The sequence below is a fragment of the Lepisosteus platostomus genome, chromosome 14 (genome assembly GCF_059453375.1).
Source record: "Lepisosteus platostomus isolate fLepPlt1 chromosome 14, fLepPlt1.hap1, whole genome shotgun sequence".
NCBI classification, from domain to species: Eukaryota; Metazoa; Chordata; class Actinopteri; order Semionotiformes; family Lepisosteidae; genus Lepisosteus; species Lepisosteus platostomus.
The window spans coordinates 26,797,311-26,819,918 of NC_142624.1; the positions used below are offsets into that span (position 1 = coordinate 26,797,311).

Consider the following 22,608-nt stretch of genomic DNA (forward strand, 5'->3'; position numbering starts at 1 on the left):
TTAAAAATCAGCACTGATGTGGTCAATAACCAGTGTAACATCACAGTAAAGAATCTCGTTAGATAGATGTAGTCTTATTCCATCACACCTGCATCTTTTGTAGTAATGTACTGTTTGGAAGTAAAATGTATTTCATCAGATGCCATCAATTTAACAGCATAAATTAAATTCTTCTTATCTAATCATCCATAAGTATGCTGTGAATATCTGTTCAAAAGAAAAAAACTAGGTGTTGGCATTCCTCATGAACATATTCCTGCCAAATACTGATCCCCTGGTCCTGCAGGATACCTGTCTCTGGTGGCTACAGCTGAGCTCCGAGGTTTGGCTAACTTCTTGTTTCAAATATCCTTCATTCAAAGGTAGTGTTTCTGGCAATTTCAGCACTGTGAACTCAACAGTAAGGGTAAGCCTTACCCTTATTTCTGAGGAAATGGCTCTTAACAGGATGAATTGATGACGAACAGGTCTAGGTGGTAACAACAATTTACCGAACACTCCCACGAAGTTCTTTCTTTGCGGAGTGGTTTCAATTCACACCTTAAAGATGGCAGTTGTCTACCTCAGAATTTGAAACAGGGTCGATACTTACGAAGATTAAAAATCCGTATTTAGTAGGGGAAATCACATTTAAAAATACGCCCGTGAGAACCGAAACCTGTCACCCTATAATTAATAAATGTCAGTGCGTTAAAAAAAAACAGAAAACGAAATACCCCCAGGACAATGATCGGGAACTACTACTGTAACATACAGTCCCAGAGATGAGAAAATACTCTCTATACACGGCGTATTCTGCTTTGCCTCGAGAATGAGCAGACATTAAAGGGATTCAGAAGTCAAAGGAGTACAAAGACCTTTAATGTAATTAACTTGCATAGTTTTCTCCGGATAAAAATAAACCAGCCTCCCACACTGTTAAAGGAACCCTGGCATTGATCTCGGAGAGTTGGACAGCACGTACTGTACATCTGTACTCAAGAGCGTTGTGTAAGCGCCGCTGTACGTGAACCTGTCAAACCGCTCAGCTGTGTTCAGTACGGGCCCTCACCCGTCCGGGTGCAGAACTACAGAACTTACCCACTTTCACGCATTACATTACTGTCCCCACAGTCGCAGGCCCCGCCGGCCTGGCTCCGGAACATATTGAAATCGTGCCCAGTGTGATCACCGTTGTTGAAACACTCGGCACAGAGTGACATGCAAGGGGAAATGCCACAGGTCCGACAACGGTACGCCACGAAATTGGCCGTCCACACCAAGCCACACAGAGTGGCGTTGTCATAGGACCGGACGGTTTTGCAGAACTCCTCGAATCCTTCCCCTCCTGCCAGCAGGCATTTGCACCATTCGAGGGCCTCGGCGTCTCCCACCAGCCTTTCCGGGTTTAGGACACTGTCCAAGAGCTCTTGAAGCTGGCGGACACCCGGGCTGTTGTCAATCCGGTTGAGCTCAGCTTTGAGATGGGCGGCTGTGGATTTCTTGTCCCGGCGCAGCAGCGACGCCGCCATCATGAACTCCGGCTTGTTAGAAGGGATTTATTTTTGTTGTCTTGTAGCCGTGGTCTCGGGGTTTCTCGCGATGTCTCCTGGCAGCGAGGTTAGGTCAGTGCTCTCGACTATGCGTGCTGTGTGCGCTTAGACCTGGCTGTCGTCGTGGCGAAGTGTCATAATATTGATCTGGTTTAATTCTTTCACTATGATAAATGTAGTTCTAGGTAACGTGCACGCATGCACAGGTGTACACCGTGCTATCGCCACTTTTCCTAAAAGCAATTGCTTTTAAAAATCACAAATTACCTTCTAACTATATTAAGCAGTAACTTGAATTTCCATCCATCCATAGAATATGAACAAGATTATTATTAATATCAACATTCATTTTCGTTCAAAATCTGAAACGGGAAATTATGAGAAACGTCCCACTTTTTGCATGTATTATTCCTATAGTCCGTTGTAACGTGATCCCTGGCACTGTGTTACTGCTATTTTAGTCTTGCCTTGTATTAATGTTTAAAAATGCATCTTCGAGGAAAGAATACAGCGACAGCTCTAATGTATTTCTTACAATGCACTACATTTTCCAGTATGACCTAGCAATTTCGTATATAGTATGATGCTTTTTTTAGAGTGGTCACAAAAGCCTCCTCATAAGACCAGGCGAAATAGAAGCTCCTCCCTTGACATTTTATCGTCACAAAACTTCGTAGCTGGGGCTTCATGAAGGCGGATCCCGAATCTTCCATTCTGTGTTTGTTTACTGAATCGACGTGCGTCTCTAAATCACGTGAACTAAATCATGACCAGAGAAATATTTAAATACAATAAAAAGTCATTAACCGGGGAGGATGTGGCATATTAGGTATAGCTGTGTAGTTTGACCCGTATCACCACGTAATATCATCACGATAAAAAGATCTCATCATTTCATCTGGTTTATTTCTTTTTTTATTTGGACTAAAAAGAACATATCTAAGTGCGATACTACCACGGGAACGTTAAAGGACACGTCAGAGCTATTTTTTCTTATGTTTTGAAGCAGTTGCAATAGGTTGACGTTCTTTAGGTTTTCTAGGCGACTGGTGTTTGTGAAGCGCCAGACACTGTAGCTTTATAAATTCCATAAACTCTATCATAAAAATGGCACATTCGTACATCTGACAGTACTAAAAGCAGCCGCATTCACTCTCTGTAACAAAGAGAAGAACACGGCTGGTGCCGTGCTATTAATTAAAATACATATCGAGAATTTCTGATGGATGCTTTCCCTCCTGGCCTTTACCAATCATGGCCTCCTAATAATCCCCATCTATGAACTGGCTTCATCACTCTGCTCTCCTCACTGACAGCTGATGTGTGGTGACAGCTGATGTTTTGGCGCACTGTGGCTGTATCATTCTGGTGGGGGCTACACATTGGCGCTTTGCGTGGAGTTTCCAGAAAAAGCGCTGTATAAGTAATTTATGTAAATGATTATTTTTATTATTATTAGAATTGTTCACATCTGCATGAAGATAGGGATGTGTCAGCGTTTAGATAAGGTGTGTTGTGTAAAACCCAACGGGACCGTTGAGACTTTTTATACTAATATACTTAACATTATTCAGAAAATACTGCCAATTCGGATTTTTGATTTGCACATTTAATATATAGCTTCATGAATGTTTTCTGTCACTTGCTATCATTTTATTTTATAAATTGTTTTATAAATGCCGAAAATGAAATACGTCTTATTCATCTTTCTTTCTAGTGAACGATGACTTCCAGAGGATGATTAAATTCACTATCAAAAATAAAATAACGAACAGCAAATCAGCTGGGAGTACTGTCGGTAGTAGGAACGCAATTTCATGCTCCCTTTTCTTCCCGGACTGTTTTGTTTGTTGCCTCGCCTTTTTACGTTATTTCCGCTATTGTTTTAAAATCCAAAGCATGTGTATTTTGCATCTTTTACTTACTTTTTTATAGACGTTTGTGAGATGCATTGGATATTTACTCGGAGTGATTACGGACATTGACAGCAAAAAGAAATAAATTAAGAAGCAATAACACCAATTTTAGGTATGTATAACCTCGTTTTCCAATATAGGTTTTAAAAATGTATCACAAATGTTTTTTTTTCGTACATCGCCGTTACAGTAAATGGGAATGAAAGCTTTAAAAAGTAACCAACACATGGCTGAAGCGTTCGTTTGCATCGGAATTGCAGTGCTAAATGATTATTTTAGTTTTCCCAGCAGATGTTTTGTGCCAGGATATGATATAACGTAGGAAATCTGGGATTGCACCTTTAAAAGAGAAATTAGGGAAAGCAGTCCTTGGGACCTTTCTCCTGCGTGATTGGTCTTTCGGAGCTGGCTAGATTATTTTGTGTCTCTTTATAATTCCGACCTGTGTGTGTATATGAAATTGCACAGCTACACCTTTACATCTGTTCAATTGCGTTCTGTCCATTACAGGGACACTGGTCATACTCAAATCCCGTAAATTTGAAGGAAAAGCATTTGAAAAAAATGAAGCTGAAAGAACTGGAAAGTTGTTTACAGCAGGTTGATGTTTTTGAAGAACCCAAGTTGCTCCTGGAACAATATCCCACCAGACCCCACATTGCAGGTAACAGTTTTAGATTTGAGAGGATAAATAAAGACCTCACTACTTACTTCACTTTAAAGCAGACCTTTTTAGAATCTGTTCCTATTCTAAGGGGGATGGATTTTCTGAGATCTTAAAATAACCTTTGGTGTGTTCTAAGAGTTTGGTGTATTTTAAGAGCTTACCAACAGTTGCTCATAATGCATGGCTGGCAGAAGGACTAGAATGGGTTACATACAGTACAGTACATTATATATGGGATGTATGTGTCTGTGATTCTAATTTGATTTCTTGTCTTTTTCAAAGCCTGCATGCTTTATACTATCCACAACTCCTTTGATGACATTGAAAATAAATTGGTAGCAGATCTGGGGTGTGGATGTGGCGTCCTCAGTGTTGGAGCTGCAATGCTAGAGGCAGGGTGAGCGTCCTGATGAAATGTGTTTTAAATAAAGTTTCTCTAACATTAATGAAGCTTGTTCCAGGCAGTCAAGTAAGCATATAAAGTGTTTGGAGTAAGAAATCCTTACTGAATAGACAACAGAGACCACAGATGAGGAGTAAATGGTCTGTTCAAATACTGCTTTCATGTCTACATGTCCTAGATTCTAATGTAGCACTCCTACCTATTATGATTTCCAGGTTTTGTGTTGGTTTTGACATTGATGAAGATGCATTAGAAATATGTAAAAGAAACATGGATGAATTTGAGCTGAAAAATATTGATGTGGTTCAGTGCGACGTGTGTTCTTTGGAGTCAGATAGTGTCTCCAAGAGATTTGACACAGTTATCATGAATCCTCCATTTGGAACCAAACACAATAAAGGTAAGCAAAAATTGATTGTTAAAACATGAATATTCTTTTCTCTGCTTAATGTTTCAGAGAGTAAACACCATTTACTGATAAACTGAACATCTGTTGTCCACAATTTTGACTTCTCCCCATGTGATTACAAAAGCTGTTTTGTTAGCTCGTTGCATCTTTGAATATTGTCAAAATGATCATTGGAGGTCTTTGATGTCTGTCAGAAAACATTGCAACTGTCTTATATTGTGGAAAATTTTCAGTATGTTGTAATTTCTCGAATTTGAGGAACACTTTCTTTGAGCAAAACAGTACATCCTTTTTGCATTAAATCTGCTAACCCTTTAAACTGTGTGTAACACTTAAGAGTTCTCAAATATTACCAATATTCACGTTATGCTTTTAATAGGGATGGATATGCAATTTCTCAAGACTGCATTCCACATGGCAAGAACAGCAGTCTATTCTCTTCACAAAACATCAACACGTGAAGTAAGTTAGTTTACACCTTTTTCAAAAGCTAATTAATCATGAATGTGAATGCAAAGAATAAAAATTAACTTGTTTTTCTTTAAAGCACATACTAAAGAAAGCAAAAGACTGGAATGTTAAGATGGAAATCATAGCAGGTAAGGGAAAGATACCTATTGTGTTTATAAATGTCTAAAAAAAATTAAGATGCTGGTATTTTAATGTGGTTTCATTTCTCTTGTTTAACAGAGCTTAGATATGACTTACCAGCCTCCTACAAATTCCATAAAAAGAAATCGGTAAGGTTTTTGCACCATGGATGAATTTTAAATACTACCTTTCTCACTGTAGGCTCAAATTCTATTTGAATTCAGTGACATACTTTGCCCCATTTCCTTCCCAAAGAGACAGACGCAAAGATATGTTATTCTTTTAATTAAAGAATACACTGTACACACATGGCAGATAAAGACTGCAGGGCAACTCAAAACCATGTACACATCAGTGTGGAACAATAAAAGGTTACTTTATTAAAAAACATTTCCTACATAAAAAAAGATCAGGTAACTGCACTTTACATAAATGTGTTAAGGTAACTGCAGTCCCAATTACAGGAGGCTTACATATTAAGAATTGGAACTGTTCATGTAAGACTTGTTGGGCTTAAAACATTTCAGTGTTCTCCACTTAAGAACATAAATTGGGGGAAAAGTTAAAAAAAAAACTGCAGCCAAATCATTGTGGTTCCTGCATTTAACATGCACACACACATCTGCCAGCATCATTGCCCAGAACCAGGGAGAAATAAAGCTGTATTTAAGTCTTAACCATGCTTTATATTCCTGTTGCAGGTCGACATAGAAGTAGACTTCATACGCTTCTCCATGAAATGAAGACTGAATAGGAATGGATTTAAAAAAATAAAAAAAATCACTATTTCTCAGAGCCATTTTCAGTTTTCATCTGTTTTGCAACTGGCTCCTCCACATCTCCAGCATTTACTTCCTCCAGAGCTCTCTTCTTTGGACTTGCAGGTGCTAGAAGGGGGGGGGGGGGGGGGGGGGGGGGGGAGAGATCAATGTGAATGGTTGACTAGGTTGTGTAAAATTTCCTAGCATATTTTCATTTTCTGACTGCAGTCATCCAATGTAGTACATAAAATTGAACTGCTAGCCCATTTAAAGAAAGACCAGATTGGCTAGCGTGAAGCCATGTAAGAGGTCAGGTATTCCAACTACAGCTAATTGAACAAATTTTAAAACTAAAGCACAATAACCTGTAAAGTGATTTTTCTGTAGAAGTATTCCTTTAATAAAGTAAGCTATTACTTAACCACTTAATAAAACAAAGCTAATTGAATGCTAAATTTATAAACGGTCCTCAGAATATCAGGTTTTGTTCCATGTAGTTTTTCTGCTCCAATTTCATTCGAGATAATTAGGACTATAAATACCACATCTATATGCATGAAAAGTAACTGCAAGTGCAATTATGTAAATCACTGAATGTCAATTATTTTTTTTAAAAGAGCCATTTCTACCCAGTCTATACAATTTACAGAACTGCATAATCAAGACACTGTGTAGCTGCAGATTTTATGAACAGATCAATACTTTGTCATATAAAAAAACTGGATGGCACTTTATTACTGCAACAATTGTGGATGTAGGTGGAAACTTTCAGTTCTTGATGTGCTTAAACCATATTTCATTGGGTTAGCCATTGGATAACCCATGGCTGAAGCCAAAACTTACTTCTAGCGCAATGATATGTAATGGCCCATGTGAATTCCAAACAAAATCAAAATACTGCTTCTTGTCTTTAAAAGGACTGAATGTGGTGGCTCTCGACTACATTGTAGACAAATGTTAAGGTCCTGTTCACATGCACAACACTTAAGTCTTCAAGCCTTCTCTCCCAAAAATCAAGCTAGAACAAAACAGAGCATTGCCTCCTGGTGTTGCTCCAAGACTGGAATTAGTTCACAGCCCATAATGGATTTGGCAAATCTCTTTACCCTTTCAAGTTCCATCTTAAAACTCATTTCTAAACTCTAGCTTTAAAATCTTTACTGCACAACTTGTATTGAAATGTACTATAGAAGGTGCCATACAACAATCAAGATTATAACCACTGCTACAAGTTACAACCCTGATGATCTGTAACATGCCTTCAGTTGTTACAAGCTAGCTTACCTTCATGCTCCTCGGGTTCATCATCACTCTCAAATTTAGTCTTCTTGCCTTGAAACTCCACTTTGGCCTGGTCTCTTCCACCTCTGTCTTTTCGTCCACCCCGTCCTCTTCCTCCTGCTTTCCGACCCCCTGAAAAACAACCATTTGATGTCAATGATCGGATTTCGTTTGAAAGGGAAAGTTAATTAATATGAAAATAGTTTAATTGGGCAATACCTACTATTTCTTTGTTTCATACTAGATGCTAATCAGCTTTGCAACATCCCCCCCCACACACTGCAACTCCCAGTGCCAATGCTAGACATCCTTACACAAGCCTCAGGACTAGATCTCCATTTAATCCTGGCTGTTCTCGATCAACTTGACTGCTTCAGAAGTCAGACATATATTTTGGGGTGAGATCTTTGAAACTACGGGGACACATGAACATGCAAAACTAAGCCAGTAAATATCCTCTTATCACCTATGGAGATCTTAAACACAAATACAGCACATTCCATTTCCAAATAAACCCTGACAATTAAAACTGTGGCAGATACCTCGACCTCGTCGTTTATTCAGGGATCCCTGTTGATCTTCAATTATCTTCTTCAGCATCTCCTTCTCCACATCTCCTTCCAGCACCTCCCATGTTACATCCTTTTTGTTTATTTGCAAGTTGCCACCATTAGCTTCTTTAGCCTTCTCAAGAGCTTCCTTTGCATTTGATTTGAAGAGGATTGTACCCTGTAGGGGGAAGGAATCTAAATGACACTTGAACTGTGAAGGTAGTCAGCTGCACAAAATTCCAAGTTTCAGCATGCCACATACTCGTGGGTGCTGTAGGACTAAATGAGGACAAGCCATTTGCACTTATCTAGTTAAACATTTACCGAGAAAATCATATTTACAGATCAATTCTACAATTCAATGACTCACTACATTATCTTCACTTGTGCACAAAGCAAACTTAAACAATGTTGCAAATTATTGCCAAGATATCAGGTCAACAAGTTGTACTATCAATGCAAAACTACTTTACATGCTGCCTTACCAATTACGAAGTGCTCAGAAGACCATCACTAGTCTATAGCAAGAACTTACCTCCTTAGCACCTCTAATGAAATCGATCCATTTGATTTGACCATGGCCAGCAAATAATTCATGGAAGTCTTCCCTTGAGGTCTGATCAAGATCACCAGAAAACTTCAACAGACATCCAGTGTGTTCATCCAATGATTTCTACAATGGGAATTAAGAGTTGACCACCAAAGGGGTATAAACCCAAGGTAAAAAAAAAAAACATTCAACTCAAAACAGACAAAAAAAATACCCTACCATTTCCTCATCCTCTGCTTGCTTTTGCATTTCTTCTTTTTCTCTGAAATAGAGAATTTGCAGGGTTTTAGAAAACGTCTTCAGCCCCATCTGCCGAACTTCTATTACATGATGCAAAAGGGACTATTCAAATATCACAGAAAGCAAGCATGAATGGGTCAAATCTTAGCTTTAGAACTAGAATAAATGTAACTATACTATTCCTAGATAACAGGTGTATGTGGACACTTCCAAGATGTAAAAAATAAAAGGCAAGTCTACTTACTGTTTTGCTTTTGCCTTGGCTTCAGCTCTCAGCTGCTTTCTTTCTTCATTTTTCTTTGTAAAGTAATCCTCCCTAAAATAAATATGTTCTTAGAAAGTACTATTGTTTAACATTTCAGCTGTTCTTGACATACTTGTTGAGATGGTAAACTTCCACCCTCAAACTACTGCTGAAAAGATCCACCAGATCTTTCAATAAATAGCTAATCTAAGGATGTTATTTAGCCACCATGAATCAAATTAGCTAGGTTACAGAGAAGGAAGCCCTTTCGCCCTACTGACATGCATGGTCAGAAAGCTACAAAAATAACTAAACTCAAGAACACATTCTAGACGGACATGCAGGGCACACACACAATTTAAGATACCAATTAAGTCAGCCAGCAGATCTTTGAAAGGTTGGAGGAAATCAAGAAAATGATTAACACGAATATACCAAGCCAAAACTGCATGCTAGAAAAGATGTTGCTGTACTCAGAGCCCATATACGTATGTAAAAACTATGAAAATGGACAATTGTGCACTTAAAATGCACTAATTAATACAATTTCACCACAGATCAGCAAAATATACCTACTTTAAAAGCACAATCATTTCATTGTCTTTGTATTTCAAATCTGGCATCTCAACAAACTTCTTAGCAGATTCATCCGTGTCAAAAACGATGAATACTGATCCCTATAAAAAGGCACAAAGAAAAAAGGTTAAAGACGAGAAAGACATAAAATATGAAATAATTTTTAAAAAGTCAGATATCCAACCTTGAACTGCTTTTGTGCATTCTTCCTCATTTGAATATTTTCAATATTTCCTTTGCCTTCTAGCCATTCCTTCACATCATCAAGACTTGAGTCTGTGGGAAAACCTTTCTGGGGAAAAAGAAGGAAATAAAGTCAGTGCAAATGATAAAAGAAATTCTACTTGAAGTATAAGAATCCAATGAAGGCCTTACTTACAATGTAGACTGATCTGTGTTTAACTGCATCTTTGTACTCGTCGTTAGCTTCGGGCAGAGGCTTATCTGGGGATCTTCTTATCTTTGACTTATCTTCACTGATTTCTATAAGCCCAGTTTTGGATTTTCTCAGTGAATCAGTAATCACATTGAAGTCTTTGGTTAAACGGCTCAGCCTATAGCAAGAAACAATCCAATCAGGATTCATTCCAGACAGACAATATCAGAATATTTAAGGAACACCTTTCAACGTTGTGATGTTTAAGAGCAAGTAAAATTCACTTTGAATTATGAAATATATAAACATTAGCTGCTGCAGTAGCAACACTAAAGACCTAATTCTACTTCACCTATTTTAATTCAAATAGACAGTTGTTTCACCCTAAAAAGAACCAGCAATGCTATATACTCAGCCAGTAGAACAGGGTTATATAGCAAATATTAATACATCCCCATGAGTCACAGCAACTCCTTCTTGCTCTTAAACGTAACCCCTAAAGGGATTCCTTTTAAGAATATATGAGGTTAAACACATTGCTATAGAATCCAGATCAGCCCTCATATGGGTCAATAACCATTTATAATTGTTTACTTCGATTTCATGCACATGACTTTAACACCCATAACAATTATTTATTTTATTAACCAGGTACAATACTGTCAAATATACGTGGCCACTTGAGTAGTATTAAATATTCTATGTATACTCCATTTAATAGACTTCAAAATAGTGACGGTCGGTTTCAATAATCGCCGTTTTAGTTTTTCTGCCAGCAGGTGGCGCAATTGACGCTGCCTTATACTCAAGCAAGTAAATATCAGGTCCAATACTAACACTAGACTGCATCTTGTGGTGTAGTGGGTTAATAAAGCATATCAGTGCGTTTACAGCAACATAAACAGATACTGCCCCTGAATAGACCGACTTTTTTTTAAAGCAGCACGTACACTGTAGTACATTTTACAAAGACAAGCACCAGATAGAACTGGTTTGCGTGTTAGCACTGCTGTCAAACACTACATACCTGTTAAATTTGATCATGGTTTCAAGCGGCACCCATCCATCATCTAGCTGTATCTGCTCTTTGAGGAACTTGTCTCTTGGAAGATTATGGTCACCGAAATAGTACTGTTAAGGCAAAGAAATCCCACTCCTTTGGTAAAGCTGCACAGTATCATTGTGATTAACATTACATTGAGGGGCAATATATTGTTGCAACTCTCCTAAAAGAAATCCTTAAATTTACCTCAATCTGTTCGGCAACTCTCTTCTCAAGGGTCGTCATTTCTTGGTTGGTATCTGCCATGTTTAATCTGAAAGGCACAATTTCTTAAAACATTAACACCCTGATGCATGCATTTTTCACCTAACTGGTAATTTCAGATGTTTGCCCTGGGCGAACGCAGTCTTGCGCCCGTTTCTCGCCGGCTCCGGCTCCCTTGTACTGTATGTGATAAAGCGGTCAGAAATGGAAAGATGCAGATTTTCTTGAGGCTACAGGAATCTACTCCAGACAAAAATATCCCGGAGCATAATGGAGGGTCTCACTGAATTCATGAAGCGAGCATTCTCTAAATGTAGTATTGTACATACAATTACATCACAAATCGTAAACACGCGAAACAAACATACCAAGAGGGGGGAAAACCCAATCCAAGAGCAATTTTCCTTTTAAAAATTGATAAAACAATTCTGGGCTATGTTAAAACTTTATTCAACACAATTGCAAAGCAAAGTGGCGATACATTTCCTCCATTTCAGCCTAAAGACCCGATTTAATACATCCAAAAGCGTTCTTCAGAGAGTTGAGTAAGCAGTTAACAGAAAATCCGAGGCTTCCACACCGCCCATCTCCCCCTGCCGGAACATGAGGTCTCCACGTTTTTTTGTTTCGTCACAAAAAAAAATCTGCATTGAAACCAGCATGTTTCACCACCCAACCAAAATTAAGCGACTTCATGCAAATTTAAAATTTACCGTTTAGGTTTGTGCCGTACTTGGACTTAACGCGTCCAATCCATAAGTATTCCGAGATGGACAAAATGACATTTAAAGCAGTTTCGTACCGGTATTTTCTCAGAAGCCTCATACGAACTTTACGTGGGAAGTTCGATTAGAAAAGAACACGCTGCACCCCGCAACACAGAAGCATTCATAGTTCTGAAGAACACAAACCAACATGTACATGAAGGAAAAAATAAGCCACAAAACTAACCTTATCCCTCTTTCCCCCAAATAACCGACGGCCCGTAGCTACCTGCTCTTGTAATAAGCTCTTATAGCACGCACTCTTATCCCAGAAACCACTGCGTTTCTACGGGGCGCGGGATGGCCCAAACGCCCTCACGTCCTACCAACGTCGAAATTGCTTCTGTTAGATCGCGTGTGCAGCAACCGAAAGGGGTGGTGTTCTTAGTCCTACGAAGACGATTGACCTATACGAACAAACCATTCTCTATTACACAGAACGTGTAAAGCTTTGTAAAAATATATTAGAACAGATCGTGAAATCGCTATAGCCCGTGCTTGCTGTTTTCAGGAATAATAATATTATGATAAATCTGGAATGTGGTTAAATGGATATAATCACAGTTTATACACAGCCACGTAAATGATAACATGGCTAGTAATTGTTAATAATAACAGTTTATTCCGTATTACAAAATGCTGTGTGTTAACCAAAATTCATGAATTTCAAAATACCAAAAAACAAATATTACAAAAGCATTCAAACACATAGACAGTTCAGTAGATTTCTGCTGAGGAATTTACAGTACACATTTTCGGTGTTCAATAGAAGTTGCTTTCATTTACATAATGATTTCTATCTGAAAATATACCAAAGAGCTTTATATATAAGTGGGGGTGGCACTTCTCCAATGAATTCCAACATCCAGTCTCGGTCTTGCTTAGTTGCTGGGAGGAGGCTAGAAGGTGGCAGTGTTGTTGTATGTTAGCTGAAATGAAATCATTCACCGCAAAAAAAAAATTCCAACAAATTCGATTTAGTAAAACCAAATGACAAAGTAAATAACAAAATGATAAACTTATCTCTAAAAGGTAACAACAAAACATAAACATTTCATATGTAAATCAAGCGTTCTTGCAAACTGCTCTAAAACGTACCCAAACATTAGTCAAAGTGGTTATGGACGCGTAGACAACACACAGAATGGGTTCTATGCAGTGCGGTTTTCCTGACCTTGTAAAACTCTTGCTCTACCATATTTTTGTGCTTCTTGAAAAATCGTGTCTGAAACAAAACATAATTTATTTAAAATAACTAAAAAAACATTCACCGATACACACAATCCTTTTAAAACATCACATTCTTCATAAATAATGCAAATACATTAGTAAACAAAATGAATCCTTTGATTATCCTTTGAGGAAATTCAACGGTGTTGAAATAAGAATCCTTTATTTTCTATAATTCCTTTTTCTAAAATCAAAGATATATACAGTAGTACAAAACACTGTAGCAACAATTTAATCAAAGTTTAAAAAACGTTTGCTGTACTAGATCATTGTAATACTGCAGCTGGTTATATGTCTAAAAAACTAGACTCATACATTTGAAAAATTCCTCTAGGCTTTTACTTGCTTTTGTGCTTTTTCTAGGTATTATGTCCACGTGCTATTCACAGATTGATGAGCTCTTTCTGCTGTCAATAATGAGCCTTTTTTCATAGCTAGAGGCAAAGGTGAACTCAAGCCAAAATGAACCAAAAGGTAATAATTCTGTTCACGATACAGAAGGGGAAGTGAAACATTTGTCTTCAGAGAACATAAAATGGCAGTTACTGTGATCCAAAGAGTTCATAAATAACAGAACGTAATTCTGTATTTCCAGAGCAATGGATAAAGGTACTTCATAATATTAGCCCAAATGTCCTTGAACACCACAGTAAAATAATACTCAGACGTCTGATCAACGTATATAATCTGTATATACAGTATACTATATACACTAAGGATTGCACTAACTATACTTTTCAGGTGTTCATAGGGTAAATATAGATTCCTAAACTCTCTCTGGTGTCAGTGATAGGTGTTTTTAATAGCTATATAAGATCCTCAGACCTAACAGCAACTAAACGAGCTTGACTGGCCTCTTCTCATTTGTAACCATTATTATGTTCTTATCTACTGTATCTTATGATCTGTTCATTTTAAACAGTATCATCCTATTGGAAATACTCATTGTTATAACCCTATAATACTTTATTGCATTATTAAATAGTCTAATGTAAAATATTAAATGAGAAATATTATGGTCTCTGTTAGGAAAAAAGCTCTTTTAACCCACCACATTAGCATAATAAACATGACCTATCCCTTTCATTAAAATGTCTTGTGTTGGCTATGCTGCACATTTTTTAAGACCTATTACTTGTCTTATTTCTTTTAGGCAATCTGAGGAAACGTTTGCATACATTTTTCATCCCTAATGTAATTTTCCTTTTTGAGCTCTTAAAATCTTATTTCCTAAAATAACTCCCTTAGAAACATTTAAAAATTCTGACTCCTAGTGTGTAGCACTTTGATCCATGTCATGTTTTGCCACTTGCAGACATCTCTGTTTGATTTGTACAGTACAATACGCACAGCGGTCTGTGAAACCTGAAGCGGATCAGATCACTGCTCAAGGGTACACCTTTTTTGCTTCCCTAAAAAAAACAACAAAATCCATCATATTGATTGTCTGCTTTTTAAATCGAAGGGCTGCTGTTCTATCTTACAAAAGGCTGGGCACTCCCTAGAGAGAATAGCTTTTCAGATTTCTCCTGCTGACTCACAAACGCATGTGCTGCCTCAGATATCGTACATCAGCGCATGGAGTGATGGATGCCGCTGATGTCACATACTGTATGTTGGAAAGGACAAACCGTACCGAGACGGGGGTTAGCCCTGGCTCAGCTGTTCAGGAATTGCCATATAGAAACCTATGCCCTCAGGCCAAGGACAGGAGTGACCTGGTGTTAAATGGGTTTCAGGGCATCTGAACCTCAATGCTGAGCAAAGGAAAATTAAAGACCCAGAAATATATAGCCCCAGAGAGTCCGGAAGGACAGCAAAGCACTGGAAACAAGAGACAGGCCAGAGAAGGAGCGCCCTCTGGCTGCAGAGGGCGTGACAGCTGGTACTTCACCTTTGCCCTTTCTCAAATGGACGAGCCACTGCAGTCCAGATGCAATGAAGGCACGTCTACACACTGTAAACACAGACACAGCCATGCGATCGCATAGCACTGGGGAGGCTGCCAGCTATTTCCCACTTGTCCTGCTCGGGGTCGTACTTCTCTATGCTCTGAAGGTAAGTTCCTTTGGAGTAGGAGTATCCTCCTGTGACGTAAATACAGCCGTGCATGACGACAGCCCCACACTCCATTCTTCTCTCCTTCATGGCAGACATCTGCCTCCATTGGTCCTTTTCCGGGTCATAGCAGTCGGTGATGGTGGTCTGTCCTCCAACCAGGTACAGCTTGTCGCTCAGAGCCACAGAACACAGGCCGTACTCTAGGGAGGTAACGAAAATGAAAGTAAGGGACTTTTCTGGACTTTACAAACTAGAAACAGCGTATAACTAGACAACCTTCATGTAACTGTTAAGAATGCTTCTGGTACTGCGGATGTGGTTGTGTTTTTGAGTAGGCGATCAGGGTTTGAAGGGTAATTACATGCAGAATGACAATTTTAGTGAATATCACGACAGCAGTTTAGTTTTATTACTGTGTCAATGTTTTCACAGCCCTTCTGCATGGAATACCTTGAAAATGACTGAACAGTATGAGCGTGCTTTGAAAGAAGACCCTTCATTGTTTTGCGTATTTTTTTCCTTTTTTTCCATTTTTTCCTTTTTTTAAAATTGTATAATGTTAGCATGCCCAAAGGGGTTGGGCAGCCAGTTGACCTTGGACCCCTAGAGGTTTTTTTTCTCCTTACTAAGATGTTTTTGGTTCCTCTCCTCCATTGTCTTCTGGTCTTTTCTGTTCTGTATTCACAACACGTATGGTCACTTGCTTTGTTAAGCACCTTGGGGGCAACCTTGTTGTGAAAGGCGCTATATAAAAATAAATTGAATTGAATTGAATAATCCCAAAAGCCTGGATTTACAGCCCCCACCTCCACACTAGACTACACCTTGGAGTGTCTGCTGTGCTTCTCAATCCTTGTCCAGTGCTTTCTGTAGAGCAGACTACATGGACATGAGTGTGCCTTCAGGTTAATATCAGACCTTGCCTGAACGGTCACAGGCCTCGTGAGCCCACGTGATCCACAACATCTTCAAATTAATAACTGAATCAGGCATTTACATACACATCTCCGTACCATAAACTATTTCATGCAGTTATTTTAGTGTGCTAGACTAAATAAATCCCAATATGTGTGAATGAGACTTGGTGTTTTTAGAGGTTAGGGATTTCTCAAGTGGAACAACCAATATGACTGGCAACCCACTGAAGCTCAGCAGGTAAAACTAAGGTTGCTGCTGTAAGAGGCGTTAGTGGGAAAAGTAGGGAGCACTAACCCTGTGGTCTGTGTGGTCCTAATGCCCCACTATAAAGATGAGGACACAATACTGTAAAAAGGTGCCATCCTTCAGATGAGTCATAAAACCGAGGTCCTGACTCTCCATGGTCATTAAAAATCTCAGGGTGTTTGTCTAAAAGAGAAGTGGTGTAACCCCTGTCTCCTGACTAAATTTCCCCCCGGCCTTCTAATAATCCCCATCTATGAATTGGCTTCATCACTCTGTTTTCCTCCCCACTGAGAGCTGGTGTGTGGTGAGCATTCTGGTGCACTATGGCTGCCGTCGCATCATCCAGGTGGATGCTGCACACTGGTGGTGGTGGAGGGGAGTCCCCATTACCTGTAAAGAGCTTTGAGTGGAGTGTGCAGTAAAGCGCTATATAAGTGTAAGCAATTATTACTGTAAAATGTTATTGGTCAAATAGCCTGAATGTGTTTCATGTGTCACTCAGACGTTGGCTGTCAGCTGGAGAACTGTTTGCCTTACAGGCGGTTGCCAGACTGCCTGTTGTAAAACCGTAGCAACCTGAGAACGAGCTCACCAGTGCAAGATTTCATGGGAAGGATGGGCTGAGTTCAAATTTGACAACAGACTGTGAAAAATGGCAGCATATTGTATTTTGTATCTCACTGTAATACATAATTTGTTTATTTTCTAAGTGACACTCAACAAGCAAATGACCAAGCATGGAAACAAAAGTTACAAAGTACACTGGAAAGGAAAATCGTTGCAGAAAATCATTACCTGGGTGAGGACTTATAGTAGCGATGCTCCACTCATTGAGGTCAGCCCTGTAGATCTGAATCTTTTCATAGGTAACACTTCCCCTATATCCATAGTGACCACCAGTGACATAAATTGTGTCATGCAGGACACAAGCTGTAGCATTTCCTACACCTGTGTTTGAAATAAAATAATAAATTAGGCACGTGGCTTCCAAATGGCAAATTACTCATACACATGGAAGAAATTACTAATGTATTAGACAGTATATAATGTACTGTATCCATCCATTAATTTCCTAAAAGATCTCTTAATCAGTGACGTTTAACTATGCTGATGTGCAGAAAGCCAGTCTGCCCCACACAGACAGTGCCAGACTTGTATAGAATTCCTGCAAGTCATAGCTGGTTTGATTGATCAAGGTCTGTTCAATGTCCAATACTTCATACTCCGCTTTGTGAAATGAAATGCTTGTTTAAAATACCACACAAAGAACTGGGCCAACTAATGTTTTGGATGACTCAAAACTTCCTTCATCTTAACTGTGACAAGACTGAAGTCATGCTTATTGGTACCCCCCATCAACTTCGTAAAGCCAGTCCTGAAACCCTGTCTGTAGATGGCTCTGTACTTGAGCTCCAATCAAAATTGAAAAACCTTGGGGTTATATTCGATTCTGGCTTAACATTCGACCCACATGTACAGCATACTGTCAAAACATCTTTTTTTCACCTTAGAAATATCGCAAGACTACGCCCTATGCTATCATTAACTGTGGCTGAAAAGCTGATCAACATATTTGTATTCTCTCGAATTGACTACTGCAATGCTCTGCTCCCTGGGGTATCTAAATCTACTCTGAACAAGCTGCAGTATGTCCAAAATTCAGCAGCCAGAATCCTGACCAGGTCTAGTGCAAGTGTTCACATTACTCCTATCCTGGAGTCCTTGCACTGGCTTCCGGTCAAATTCCGCGTAGACTTTAAAATCCTCATGCTCACCTACAAGGCTTTACATGGCTTGGCACCTCAATACCTGTCTGAACTTTTATCGCCCTACTCCCCACCTCGCAACCTCCGCTCTTCAAATTCTGCCCTCCTTACTGTCCCCCAAGCCCGTCTACATTGTATGGGCGACAGGGCCTTCTCCTGCTATGCCCCCAAGCTCTGGAACTCTTTGCCCAAGGATATTAGAGAGTCACCTTCTCTAAACTCCTTCAAATCCAGACTCAAAACCCTCCTTTTCAGAAAAGCCTTTACTTAACTGGTTCCATTCTTCACCCCTCTGCTCTTCTTAATACCATCTTCCACGGTCTCCTCTATTGTTATTGTTGTATTGTTGTAATTATAATTGTGTCCTGTCTTGTGAAATTTTCTTATTTATTGTTGTAGTCTTCTTATTTATTGTTATTGTCATCCTGTAAAGCGCTTTGAGAAGCCACCTTTAAAGGCGCTATATAAAATAAAGTTTATTATTATTATTATTATTATTATTATTATTATAATGTAATTGAAAGTTTGCATTTCCGTAAAAGACATATGCTTTATATTGCTGAAAATGCATTATGCATGGGTGCAAATTCTTTCTTCACTTTGGATCAGGTGTTGTAAGAGACAAATGAATAGGGGGGGAGACTACTGTCTTCATTTTAGTCATTACAAAAATGTGTATTCCAAGTCATTATATAATACAGATCCTTCAAAAGTTTGAACAGTTGTAATCATTACCCTGCATCTCTCAAGAGATGGTCTCAGGTTACTGTAGGTTTCACAGAAACCTTGTTATTCCTGGTCTTCCACTAGCTTGCCTAAATTATAGACAGGTAGTCAAAGATTAGTGCTAACCAGGCTGTGTAAAACCAGAGCCAAGTGGTCAAATTAAGCTCTTCATACCTTGGACCATATTCGCCACAGGAATCCATTTCCTCTTTAGAGGGTCATAGAACTCAGTTTCGCAGGCAGGGGCTCCTCCTCTGTAGCCTCCTATGACATACACACAGCCATGCAAGGTGACCGAGCAATGGTAATACCGGGCGTTAAGCATAGGGCACCCCTCGATCCATTCATCACTGTCACTGTCGTAAATCCACACAGTATCCAGAGCCTCAATTGTGTCTGTCCTGTACCCTCCTGTGACGTAAATGTTGGGCCCCAGGAGAGTGACACTGTAGCTCTCCCTGGTGTGGTCAGGCATGTCCTTCCCATGGGTCCATGTGTTAGTGACCGGGTCCCACACGTGTACCTCGGACAGAGGGTGCCAGTAGTACCCGCCGATAACATACATATTGGATGTTAACTTCTTACTACTACCGGAGATCTGGTTGCGACTGGATTTCAAGGCGCGGACGATTAAGGAATGGACCTTCTTCTCATTCCCAAGCAAACAGGGTTTCTGAAGGCCAAGGGCTGTCCTGAAGTATATCTCATCCACCTCAAGAGGGATGCAATGGAGCAAATCCTGGACATGATCAATGCGGGAGGGCATGTCGTGAGCGACCCACTTCACCACAGCTTCCACCAGCACGTCCTCCTTCCAGACGTTGAGGTTTTCTTTGGCCATTAGGGAGCTCAGCTTCTCGAAGCCGATCTCTAAAAACTCCTCCTGCCTGGCGACCTCCTCGAAGCTGCACAGCATCACCCTCCGCGCCTCCTTCTCTAGTCTGGGACAGACGTGGAACTCCGCGAACGAGTGCATTCCGAGGCAGTTGTCCACATCCAGGAGCCGAATCAGGAACTCCTCACACGCTCTCTTCACAGACGCAAACTGCAGGAGGTCAGCCGCTTCTAAAAGGCTCTGCACGTTTGTCTCTGTTATGCTTACCTGGGAAGTGTACACGTAATTCACCACTGCTGTCAATATCTCGCAGTCAATCCCCGGCAGCTTGATCAAGTCATTTGATCGCTCTTTCATGTCCGCTGTAAACATCACTTTGAAATAGGAACTGCGGGCGGCAAGCGCGGCTTTGTGACAGCGGAATATCTGTCCTGATCCACACTGGAGCGTGATGTCTGTGAACAAACCATCCAGGTAAAACTCTCTGAAAGCCTCCAAGAATTCGTTCGGGTGGTCAAAATCATAAAATTCGTACACATAGCAATCTTGTCCTTTCACTGACATGGCTGCAAAAAAAAAAATATATTGAAAAATTGTTTTACTGTTTTTTTACGGGTTGGACACCGGTTCATTATGGCTTCAATATTTAATGTCAGATTCCCTATAGAACTCCTATAATGTTACCCACAGCGCAATACGGCACCTAAACAAATAACTTTTTTAGTCTAATATTTCACTATCGTTTTACAGTTCAGCCTATCAATTTTATGGACACATTAGGTTACCAAGAGTGTTACATATACATATAATAAACAAAAAATTAGGCAAATATTTTCAAATCAGGTAAATGTAACGAGATTAGATTAATACTTTTAAAGATAAGCGTTCAATTGAGTGAAATTAAGCGCAAAAAGCGAAGTTATTTATCAAGAGAGAAGTTGAAAAACAAGGAAATGCAGTTCAAACAACATTAATTAACATCTTAAATGCAAAATATTCTATTGGTTTAAAAATTAAGACACGAAAGTATAAACTTTATCAAACTGTTATGTTTAAATAACAATCATGTATTTATAGCGCACCTTTCATCCGTCGGTTTAACACAAGGAAACAAGAAGTCATCACTAGACACCTCAGTCCGGTACAAACAATAAGAGGAGGTTAGCACTGAACATCTCAGTGTTTTGTAGACAATAGCATATTACATACCTGCTCGGTTCACACACAGTGTGTACAGGCTGTACAGAAAGCAGCGAATTTCACGGCTGGAAAAAAAAAGCACGACACATACTGACTGCACTGGTGCCCAGAAACCTTGGACACACGGATTCTCCGCTAGCAGCTCCAGCCAGCCAGATGGAGGGCAATTAGTCGTAAGAATGTCAGCACCGTTCGCGGTCCTATTTTGGTATATGTATATACTTAGAACAGCAGTCAGATGTCACCCTGCACTGTGCATTCTGGGCAGTCATGCCTTGCTGATATCAGCCAGTAGTATCTTCAGGCGAGGAGCCGGTGACTCTCGCCTTTTCCCTTGAGACATATTCTACAGCCATGATAAGGGAAAGCGTCCGGGCAAATGAAAGCGTTGTAAGGATTAACGTAGCTCACCGATCTGGGTGCATTATAGCACTTGGTCTGAGTTCTAATGCACTCAAAGCCAGCGATTCGTTTTTTTACATACATACATAAAATACCACGACAACCTAACTACGGAAACGCGTAATTGCATAATAGTATAGAAAGCGACCCACACAATTTCAGTCTATTCATTTGTGAATATTGAACAGTGCAAATACACGATCAGCGATTCACATTCGCCCATAGCTAAAGCCTTTTCGTTTTCGTTGCCATGGTATTTCGGCGTAATCCTGATCAGGATTTAATCCATTGCGTAATCTGGTTTTTACTTAAAGCTGCTAGTAACTACCAACCAACTACCTCTAATGATGCTGTTCTGCGTAGAATGTTACAGATATGCAGATTGTGTGATGTTGATTATTGTAATTTACTTGGTGTGTGTATAAATTGTGGATTTTTAATTGTTAAAAGAAATTACGATTGGGATTTTACTAAAAATAGAAAAAAAAGAGCTATAATAACAACTTTTTGGTGGTTTCGTGGTTGTATTGAAACTATCCAAGGAGCTGCTATTTTGGTTGGTTTGTTTTTAAATGTATAAAATATTGTTTCCATTATATAGCTAGCAGAACTGGATACAATGCTCCGATTGCTCTAGTTACAAAATATCTAACACGGTGTAAGAGTGGCATCGATTCTGCAGTAATTCTCAGGATTAACCACCTCTTACCATAGAAACAAGAAACCTTCAGAAACTATAAACTGAGAGTCTATTGTCCAAATCTGGTTCGTGGCCAGTTTTCACGTCTTTGGTTGTACACAGAATACTGATGATCTATTGACTTGGATTTTCTTCTCCATGATCGCAGAACCGCGCAAACATCTAAACTGCAATAAATGAGATGGACGTATCAAAAACACACCATCTTTACTCTTAATATAGTGTTAAGATTTATCTAGGTGTTAGCGCTGTAGTAGAAAATAGTAGAAACGTCTACAAATTACACAAGTGGTGTAAAAACCTAATTTTATCCATTCTCAATGCAGCGAAAAAGAAACTCTGTGACCAGCTCCACTCTGCTGTTCCTCGTTACATGTGTAACGGTACAGCCCGTAA

General features: G+C 39.5%; 4 protein-coding genes across 10 annotated transcripts in view; 1 reads left to right on the forward strand and 3 right to left on the reverse strand.

Annotated features, from left to right (window-relative positions):
* ubr3 (ubiquitin protein ligase E3 component n-recognin 3) overlaps window positions 1–1,514 on the reverse strand; it is a 79,359-nt gene extending 77,845 nt beyond the window's left edge. For all 4 annotated transcript variants that reach the window (XM_088605360.1, XM_088605359.1, XM_088605358.1 and 1 more), the window contains exon 1: window positions 1,081–1,514. In XM_088605360.1, the coding sequence (XP_088461486.1) occupies window positions 1,081–1,514 (434 nt within the window). The remainder of the gene's footprint in view (window positions 1–1,080) is intronic.
* On the forward strand, window positions 1,465–6,313 carry mettl5 (methyltransferase 5, N6-adenosine). Of its 2 annotated transcripts, XM_088605367.1 has the most exons (9): window positions 1,465–1,604; window positions 3,468–3,560; window positions 3,959–4,112; window positions 4,398–4,512; window positions 4,734–4,918; window positions 5,307–5,389; window positions 5,475–5,526; window positions 5,618–5,667; window positions 6,220–6,313. In XM_088605367.1, exons 3-9 carry the CDS (start codon window positions 4,013–4,015, stop codon window positions 6,259–6,261), a joined length of 627 nt encoding a protein of 208 aa, XP_088461493.1. In that variant the 5' UTR covers window positions 1,465–1,604; window positions 3,468–3,560; window positions 3,959–4,012; the 3' UTR covers window positions 6,262–6,313. The 2 variants fall into 2 exon arrangements, with proteins under 2 accessions (XP_088461493.1, XP_088461494.1); XM_088605368.1 differs by lacking the exons at window positions 1,465–1,604; window positions 5,475–5,526 and having other exon boundaries at window positions 3,287–3,560.
* ssb (small RNA binding exonuclease protection factor La) lies at window positions 5,787–12,469 on the reverse strand. Of its 3 annotated transcripts, none has more exons than XM_088605365.1 (12): window positions 12,316–12,469; window positions 11,347–11,413; window positions 11,125–11,228; window positions 10,101–10,275; window positions 9,906–10,013; window positions 9,722–9,822; window positions 9,146–9,217; window positions 8,881–8,923; window positions 8,647–8,784; window positions 8,103–8,289; window positions 7,564–7,692; window positions 5,787–6,405 (listed from the first exon to the last, which is right to left on the reverse strand). In XM_088605365.1, exons 2-12 carry the CDS (start codon window positions 11,404–11,406, stop codon window positions 6,302–6,304), a joined length of 1,221 nt encoding a protein of 406 aa, XP_088461491.1. In that variant the 5' UTR covers window positions 11,407–11,413; window positions 12,316–12,469; the 3' UTR covers window positions 5,787–6,301. The 3 variants fall into 3 exon arrangements, with proteins under 3 accessions (XP_088461491.1, XP_088461492.1, XP_088461490.1); XM_088605366.1 differs by having other exon boundaries at window positions 12,358–12,381; XM_088605364.1 differs by lacking the exon at window positions 12,316–12,469 and adding an exon at window positions 12,167–12,204.
* A 261-nt stretch (window positions 12,470–12,730) lies between these two features.
* On the reverse strand, window positions 12,731–22,567 carry klhl23 (kelch-like family member 23). The gene is made up of 4 exons (XM_088605361.1): window positions 21,120–22,567; window positions 19,250–20,476; window positions 17,379–17,531; window positions 12,731–15,619 (listed from the first exon to the last, which is right to left on the reverse strand). The coding sequence occupies exons 2-4, from the start codon at window positions 20,472–20,474 to the stop codon at window positions 15,309–15,311; spliced, it is 1,689 nt and encodes a 562-aa protein (XP_088461487.1). The 5' UTR covers window positions 20,475–20,476; window positions 21,120–22,567; the 3' UTR covers window positions 12,731–15,308.
* Window positions 22,568–22,608: the final 41 nt, after the last annotated feature.